Source organism: Otolemur garnettii, unplaced genomic scaffold (genome assembly GCF_000181295.1).
Source record: "Otolemur garnettii isolate 467f Iridium unplaced genomic scaffold, OtoGar3 scaffold00076, whole genome shotgun sequence".
Lineage (NCBI taxonomy): Eukaryota > Metazoa > Chordata > Mammalia > Primates > Galagidae > Otolemur > Otolemur garnettii.
This window is the reverse complement of record NW_003852471.1, coordinates 3,381,744-3,390,766: the sequence shown is the minus strand read 5'-3', so window position 1 is coordinate 3,390,766 and position 9,023 is coordinate 3,381,744. Positions and strand designations below refer to the sequence as shown.

The window sequence follows — 9,023 nt, the reverse complement described above, 5'->3', positions numbered from 1 at the left end:
TGGCATAGAGCAGACAGAGAGGCACAAACTCCAGTTTGGTGTTTCAGGACTGTCTGAGGTGAGACCCGTTCTTTCTAGCCAGGGAACTTGAGAGACTTGTAGAATACAGTCAGACTTCTACCCATTTGCAGCGTCTCATCTAATGAATGTGTGTGTTTGAATTTATGGCAAGTGCTGAGGACCCTGCCACAGCCACACCGAAGTGCATTATGAAATTCGATAGGTTTTTAATTGTTTCTTACAGATTACAGCAATCTCTTCTTAACTGTGACGTCTAGGCGTTCATATCCTCACTTGAGTAAACCTAATGTGACCACTGCCTTTGCCCTTTTGGTTTGCTATCTTTATTCCAAACCTCTGAAGTCCCAACACCTTTGCAACAATTCTCAGAAATAGACCTTCTTCAGGGAGGGTGATACAATTCTTCATTGTGATTGTGAAAGGAGGGTTTATCTAATGCAGTCAGTGCCTCTGGCACAGGCTCTGATAGCTCTCAAACCATGTGGGCTCAAATCCCAGATCTCTTTCTCCCCACCTGGCTTGTTTCATAACCTTGAGCCAATAACTGCTCTATGATTCTCTTTTCTTGTCTGTGAAATACCAATGGCAAAGTGCCAATGGACAGGGTTATTGTGAACATTTATTATGTCAATCCATGAGCCTGGCACATGGTAAGTGCTGAATGTCAGCTCCTGTTAATTTCTAATGCTCTCCCTGTGTTTTCTTCTTCCTTTTTTTTTTTTTTTTTTTGTTGTTGTTGTTTTTGGCCAGGGCTGGGTTTGAACCCACCACCTCCGGCATATGGGGCCAGCGCCCTACTCCTTTCAGCCACAGGCACCACCCCAATGACCTTTAAAATTGTTCACAGCACATCTAAGATCCTATCATGGCACACCGTGTGCCATGGCATACAGGTTGAAAATCACTGGTCTAAGCTAACTGTACAATCCTGGGGAAACAAAGCCCCTTGAGCCCTTGGAGCTTATGGTCTAGAGGTGGAATAAAGAAAGAAAAACTGGCTCTGCTCCCATAGCACAGTGGTTATGGCGCCAGCCACATATACTGAGGCTGGTGGGTTCGAACCTGGCCCCAGACAGCTAAACAACAATGACAACTGCAACAAAAAAATAGCTGGGTTTATGGCCAGCACCTGTAGTCCCAGCTACTTGGGAGGCTGAGGCAAGAGAATCACTTAAGGCCAGTAGTTTGAGGTTGCTGTGAGCTGTGATGCCACAGCATTTCACCAAGGGTGACATAGTGAGACTCTGTCTCAAAAAAAAGGAATGAAAAACTGCTAAGAGCTATGAAGGAAAAGAGCAGGGTGTTAGGATAGAGAATTACTGGGGGTCGTGTGAAGGGTGGGGAATTGCACATACAGGATAGGTAGAAGGCTTCATTGAGGTGTTGCTATTTAATCAGACACCTAAAGAATTAAGAGGGGCTAGCTTGGAACAGCAGAGTAGGAATGAATTTGACTGTTTTAACAAGCCATATGACAGCTCTAGCAGCTGAGGTACTAGGAGCAAGGGGGAGCTGCACCAAAGGGGATTGGAGAGAGGGGCATGGGCCGAATCCTTCCTGGTGCAATTCCTGTTTCTTCTAGCTTCACATCAAAGACCGTGCCACACAGACCTTCCTGCTGCTGGGTCTCAGTGCTCGGGTGTCTTGGCTCCCGAACTCTTGCTGATTCTTTAGGATCCAGCTCAACTGTCAGCTCTTTTGTGAAGCTTTTTTAACTGCAAAGCCAAATTAGCCTCTTTCTTTACTATATCTTGCGGCAATTTATAACATACTGAGATTATAATACTCACTCACCTTTCTCTATAATTACTATGTGTATTTAGGTTTATATCCTCCATTAAGCTGTGAGCACCTCAGGGGCAGGAGCCTTTTCTTTTTGTCTGAATAGTCACAGTCCTTAGAAAAATACTTATTAGCCAATAGAGACTTGGTAAAACTTGTCCAATGAATTAATTTTTTTTTTTTTTTTTGTAGAGACAGAGTCTCACTTAATCACCCTTTGTAGAGTGCTGTGGCATCAGACAGCTCACAGCAACCTCCAACTCCTGGGCGTAGGCAATTCTCTTGCCTCAGCCTCCCGAGTAGCTGGGACTACAATCGCCCACCACAATGCCCAGCTATTTTTCTGTTGCAGTTTGGCCAAGACCAGGTTTGAACCCGCCATCCTTGGTATATAGGGCCAGTGCCCTACCCACTAAGCCACAAGTGCTGCCCCTCCAATGAGTTAATTTAGTTATATTTCAAAAATTTTTTTCTTAACTCTATCATCCAGGCTATAGTGTAGTGGCATAATCAAACTGCAACCTCAAACTCCTGAGGATTGCTCAAGCAATCCTCCTGACTCAGCCTCCTGAGTAGCTGGGACTATAGGTGTGTACCACCATAACTGGATAATTTTTTTTTATTTTCTGTAGAGATAGGGTCTTGCTATCTTGCCCAGGCTGATCTTGAACTGCTGGCCTCAAGTGATCCTTCAGCTTCCCAAAGTGCTAGAATTGCTGGTGTGAGCCATGGTGCCTGGCTATTTAAAGATCTTCTTAACATTTTTAACCCCCAGATGAATGAATATTACTGTTCAATGAGATATAACTGTAAGGGAATAGGTTGACCTTTTTTCCCCCTAAGCATACCTGACACAATTGATTCTTTTAACAAACCAGATAATTAATATGGTTTATTTTTAATTTATTTTTATTTTTTTGTGACAGAGTCTTACTCTATCACCCTCATTCCATCTTCATCTGATTTGTATATTTATTGTACTATAAAGCTTTTGTTAAAGGCATAGTTCTCCTGTGTAGATCTTTTAATGCTTCTCAAACTGAAACCCTAGGATAGGTTCCAAGAAGCCTATATGCTAAAGAAAATGTTTTTCTATCATCAAACAACATCTTCTTGATCAAAGTATTATTTTTTTCCTAGAGATTAATGAACTTAACTTTATATTTTCAATTCTTTAATAAGAGTTAACATATGTTAAATGTATAATTTCTTTTTAAAAAAAGACACTAAATTTTTTTTTTGGGGGGGTCAGCCATTATTCCTTTTCAGAAAATTACAAACTTCTTATAAAATAAAATTCTGTTATGAAAGTAAAATTGGTTAAAATTTTACCAAGAATTTAGGGAAACAGATATTCATACTCTGTTTCTTTAACTATAAATTGATAAAATCCTGTTTGGAAGTCAGTTTTACAAAACGTATTTTTAAAAGTTGATGTAGATCAATATTTATTGAGATGGGATAATATCCTCAATAAGTTAACTGAAAAAGCAGTTTCTACAGTTCTTTTGGTGGTAATAGCCTAGATTATTGTTATTGTTGTTATTTGAGAGACAGGGTCACACACTGTCACTCAGGCTAGATTGCTATTGCACAATCATGGCTTCCTGTAAACTCAAACTCCTATTGCTGGGCTTAAGGGATCCTCTTGCCTCAGCCTCCTTGTATAGATAGGTAGGGCTATACAGGCATACAATACCACCTCTGGCTAATTCTTTTTTTAAATTTTTCTTTCTTTCTTTTTTTTTTTCTCGAGACAAGAGTTTCACTCAGTTGCCCTGAGGTTGAGTGGTGTGGTGTCATAGCTCACAGCAACCTCAAACTCTTGGGCTCAGGTGATCCTCTTGCCTGAGTCTCCTTAAGTAGCTGGGACTACAGATATGTACCACTATGCCTGGCTAATTTTTTTTATTTGTAGAGATAGGGGTCTCAAACTCTTGAGCTCAGGCAATTCCCCTACCTCAGCCTCCCAGAATGCTAGGATAACAGATGTGAACCCCTGCACCTGGTCAATTTTTTTTTTTTTTTTTGTAGAGACAGGGTCTTAGTGCATTGCTCAAACTGTTTTTAAACTGCTGGCCTCAAGTGATCCTTCCGCTTCAGCCCCAGCCTTCCAAAGTGCTGAGATTATAGGTGTGAGCCACCAAGCCCTGTAGCCCATGTTACTAAAACTACATGTTTATAGTGTTATGTTACATGCTTCAAACTAAGTCTGAAAGGTTGAAACAAAAAAGGTAGTTAATTTTCACTTCCTTACTGAAATGAGTTTGAAATTATTCTATTTGATATACATTTGTATTGTTTTAGAAGAAAATTTGAATATAGAAATAAATTGACCTATGTTTTGAATATTTTAAATGAACATAATATATTCAGTTGTTTTTTTGGAGACTAAATGACTTTGGAATTTGCTTTTACAAATGCTATTAAAGCTAAACTCTTTTCTACCTAACCTTTTTAGAAGAGCCTTGCGGTGCTTTGCTGGTTAAGCTGGCTGGAGTAGAACTCACTGAAACTGGGAAGATATGGCTACAAAAAGAGCTAAAACCTTCCCAACTACTATGGTTCCAACTTCTTGGAAAGGAGAATTCAGCACTCATTTGTTACCTTTTAGTGAATAAGGTAAGCAGTATGAAAAAATAACTAGCAATGTATTACTCTTATTATTTATATGTATACACTTAATGAAAATTCAGATATGTAATGGGACTCTGAACGTCTTTTTTGTCTTTTAAAACTGCTGCTAAGGCTCAGCGCCTGTGGCTCAAGTGGCTAAGGCGCCAGCCACATACACCCAAGGTGGCAGGTTTAAATCCAGCCCGGCCCGCCAAATAACAATGACGGCTGCAACCAAAAAATAGCTGGGCGTTGTGGTGGGTGCCTGTGGTCTCAGCTACTTGGGAGGCTAAAGCAAGAGACTCGCTTGAGCCCTGGAGTTGGAGGTTGTTGTGGACTGTGATGCTACGGCACTCTACCCAGGGGGACAGCTTGAAGCTCTGTCTCAAAAAAATAACCCCCCCCCCCCAAACTGTTGCTAATAGTGGTTATGAAACTAGGTATTTGGGCAGCGTCTGTGGCTCAGTGAGTTGGGTGCCAGCCCCATATACCAAGGGTGGTAGGTTTAAACCCAGCACCAACTACACTACAACAAAAAATAGCTGGGTCATGTGGCAGGCGTCTGTGGTCCCAGCTACTCAGGAGGCTGAGGCAAGAGAATCACCTAAGCCCAAGAGCTGGGTGGTTCATGCTCATAATCTTAGAGCACTGAGAGGCCAAGGTGGTTGGATTGCTTGAGCTCACGAGTTCGAGACCAGCCTGAGCAAAAGCGAGACCTTATCTCTACTAAAAATAGAAAAACTGAGGCAAGAGGATCACTTGAGTCCTAGTAGGAGGTTGCTGTGAGCTATGAAGCAAGAGCACTCTACCCAGGATGACAGCTTGAGACTCTGTCTCAAAAAAAGAAAAAAAAAAAAAAAAGAAAATGATTAGAATTTTAAGTAGTTAATTATTAAAAGAATTTTCAATTATTAATAGAAAGCTTAATGAAATCTATGAATTCTTGCATGCCACATCATATTCAGTTCCTTAAAAATAAGAATTTTCCAAAACCAAAGTATCTTATGTTTAAAAGTAAGCCAATAATACAAAGTTATATAAAGCATCCCAAAGCCCAGAGCCCCCAAATATTAGCTTCTCTTTTAAGTTGAAGAGTACAATTACCAGATAGAAGATGCTGATGACAATAATAATAATCATAATACATTTTGAGTGTTTGCCATGTGCCAGACACTGAGCTAACTGCTATGCTTATATCATTTCATTTGTCCTCAGAACCACCCCATGGAGCAATTGTTTTTATTACCATTTACAGGTGGGACATTTAGGGAAGATAATTGTCTAGACCAGGGTAGCCAAGTGAAAGAAGCTCTTCCTGGTTCCCAGGTCCACCCCTTGCCTTAGGTGTCTTCAGCATATGTTGCTTCCTAGGTGACCAAGCTATGCTATATGCATGTTGTGATAACCTACTTATTGTATCTGAATTTTTTTTAGTGCGTGAAGTTAAATTTTAATTCTGATTTTGGTTCAAGAAAATGAGCTTATAAGGTACCAAATATTGAGAAAAATATGATAAACCCTTTATGAATGTTACTGACTCCTTATAATTATGTACCCAAATTACTAAATTTGAAGGGGAAGAAAAAAAATATTTATTTATTTATTTATTTGAGACAAAGCCTCACTTTGTCACCCTTGGTAGAGTACCATGGTATCATAGCTCACAGCAACCTCAAACTCTTGGGTACGAGAGATTGCCTTTTGCCTCAGCCTCCCAAGTAGTTGAGACTACAGGCGCCTGCCACAATGACTGGCTATTTCTATTTTTTTATTTTTTATTTTATTTTATTTTTTTTCAGACAGAGTCTTACTATGTTGCCTTTGGTAGAGTGCTATCACATCACAGCTCACAGCAACCTCAAACTCCTGGGCTTAAGCAATTCTCTAGCCTCAGCTTCCCAAGTAACTGGGACTACAGGCACCCACCACAACACCTGGCTATTTTTGTTGTTGTTGTTGTTGCAGTTGTCATTGTTGTTTAGCTGGCCCGGGGCTGGGTTTGAACCTGCCAGCCTGGGTATATGTGGCTGGCACCCTACCCACTGAGCTATGGGTGCTGCCTATTTTTAGAGATGAAATCTCACTCTGGCTCAGGCTGGTCTCAAACCTGTGAGCTCAGATAATCCATACACCTCAGCCTCCCAGAGTGCTGGGATTACAGGCATGATCCACCATGCCCGGCCTAAAAAAATTATTTTTAAGTTTTTATTTAACAACATGTTTTAAAGATTACTTTCTTCCTTTAGATGGCCTTAGAAAATGCCTCTTAGTTTAAACCTGGAATTTTCATGTTTTTAGAATTGAACTGTGAATTACTTATCTAATGAAGCTATTAATTTATTAATACTTTAAGATTAATTTTGGTAGGCTCGGCGCCTGTGGCTCAAGTGGCTAAGGTGCCAGCCACATACACCTAAGGTGGTGGGTTTGAATCCAGCCCGGACCCGCCCAACAACAACCATGGCAGCAACGAAAAAAAATAGCCTGGCATTGTGGCAGGCGCCTGCAGTCCCAGCTACTTGGGAGGCTGAGGCAGGAGACTCACTTGAGCCCAGGAGTTGGAGGTTGCTATCAGCTGTGATGCCATGGCACTCTACCCAGGGGGACAGCTTGAGGCTCTGTCTCAAAAAAAAAAAAAAAAAAAAAGATTAATTTTGGTAGATTAAAATCCCACAAGGAGTAAAGAAATAGTTGAGCAGGATCTTCTTTATACAGTGAGTTAGTGGGGGAAAAAATCCCTTTTCTCTGGTTTCATAAAAAGTGAGGTTTCCTGAAGGATGAAGATTCAAAGGCCAGGACTATTTTTATGTTAATTATTTTGAGGGAAATCTTTGAAATATGTATTGACATTCCACCTGTCCTAAACACTGGAATTTGGAACTTAATTTAATAGTTCAGAGATGATTCAGTTCATTTTGTACTTGACTACTTTTTTAGTTTCTTTAGTTTCATTCAGTTTCTTTTGTTGTGATCTCCTGTCTTTCTCTGTGCCTTTCTGTGTGCCTCACTTTCCCTCCAACTAATCAACAAACAAAAAAATTTCTTTTTTACTTTGTTGCTAAAGCTTCTTTGGGTTAAGAGAGCAATGAACCCATGGGGAATTCTGTGTTATGGGAGAATAGATTGGCTTTGAGCAAGGGTGTCCTCTAATAAAATTTTTGGATTTAGCAAAAGCTATTTTAAGGTCTTGGGGACCTTTTTAGTTTTAAATTTGGGCTTTTCTCTGGAGGACCAATATTGTTTGAATGAGTGATTTTAAAGTAAATAAGATGTTATGGGCATAATAACAGTTTTCTTAAATAATTGATTGATTTTATTTTTTAATTCAAGGGAGGCTATTTTAGTGTGAGTCTGAATGAAGAAATTTTGAGACGAGGTCTTGGCAAAACTGTTCTTGTTAAAGAGCTTAATTACGATTCTAAAATCTATTGGACCATTCATAGAAACCTACTTAAAGCTGAGTTAACAGCTGTCAAAAAAGGAGAAGGAATATGGAAGGAAGAATTTGAAAAAGAAAACTATTTGGAAAAATTCAAAGATTCCTGGAGAGAAATATGGAAAAAAGACAGTTATTTAAAAACACCTGGATCAGATTTCAACTTGAAGAAAGGAAGTTATTACGACAAACTTAGAAGGACTTATGAAGTGTGGAAAGACACCATGAATAGCTACTCCTTGATACGGAAGTTCAGGGAACTTGTACATCGCATACGCTTTCCTAGAAAAGGGTGAATTATCCAAGAGGTCTGGAGGTGACCTGCTCTGAACAGTAAAATCTATAAATGTGTGGACATTTTTCTTGAGTCAAAATGGAAATTTCCCTAAATGATCAAAGTTGCAGTCTAATGGTATGTAAATATTAAAGAGATGATTATGATAAGTACATCACAATTAATTTAAACAAATTATGATTAATATAATATCTTCTAGAAAAATGAAGCAGTCTATAAAAAAGTTGAATGAAGAGGATTTCTAGACTGAAAAGGATTTACAAATGTAATGCTGATGTTTGAAGGTAAAGTTTAACTGTTGGCTATTGTGTTATTTTAGTTATTTTGGGTAGCCATATTAGACTCTTATTTAAAGAGAATATTCATTTATTTTTCTGGTTTTATCGCCTTTTTTTGTTTGTTTGTTTTGAGACAGAGTCTCATTATGTCACCCTCGGTAGAGTGCTGTGATGTCAGAGCTCACAGCAACCTCAAACTCTTGGGCTTAAGTGATTCCTTTGCCTCAGCCTCCCAAGAAGCTGGGACTTTTCATTATTTATAATAAAGGAATTCTTTATACTTTATGTCTGAGGCTGTACTTTTCCCCCAGCTGTTTTCTAACTGCTTGTGAATCTGAGGCAGTGCTACAATAGAAGATCACTTAGCCTTTCCTGGTAATAAAGGTAGCTAATACTTCAATTGCCCTGCTTCCCAATTTCTTCTTATGTGAGAGTTGAATTTTATTTATTTATTTATTTTTCTTTCTTCTTTTTTTTTTTTTTTGGGACAGGGTCTCACTTTATCACCCTCAGTAGAGTGCTATAGCATCATAGCTCACAGCAACCTCAGACTCTTGGGCTCAAGCCATTCTCTTGCCTCAGCCTCCTGGGTAGC

At 39.4% G+C, this 9,023-nt stretch overlaps 1 protein-coding gene across 1 annotated transcript in view; it reads left to right on the top strand.

The window, feature by feature from the left end:
* CUNH3orf33 (chromosome unknown C3orf33 homolog) overlaps nucleotides 1-8,479 on the top strand; it is an 18,727-nt gene extending 10,248 nt beyond the window's left edge. The window contains exons 3-5 of the mRNA XM_023515678.1: nucleotides 4,265-4,425; nucleotides 7,750-8,267; nucleotides 8,350-8,479. Of these exons, the coding sequence (XP_023371446.1) occupies nucleotides 4,265-4,425; nucleotides 7,750-8,151 (563 nt within the window). The 3' untranslated portion in view covers nucleotides 8,152-8,267; nucleotides 8,350-8,479. The remainder of the gene's footprint in view (nucleotides 1-4,264; nucleotides 4,426-7,749; nucleotides 8,268-8,349) is intronic.
* Nucleotides 8,480-9,023: the final 544 nt, after the last annotated feature.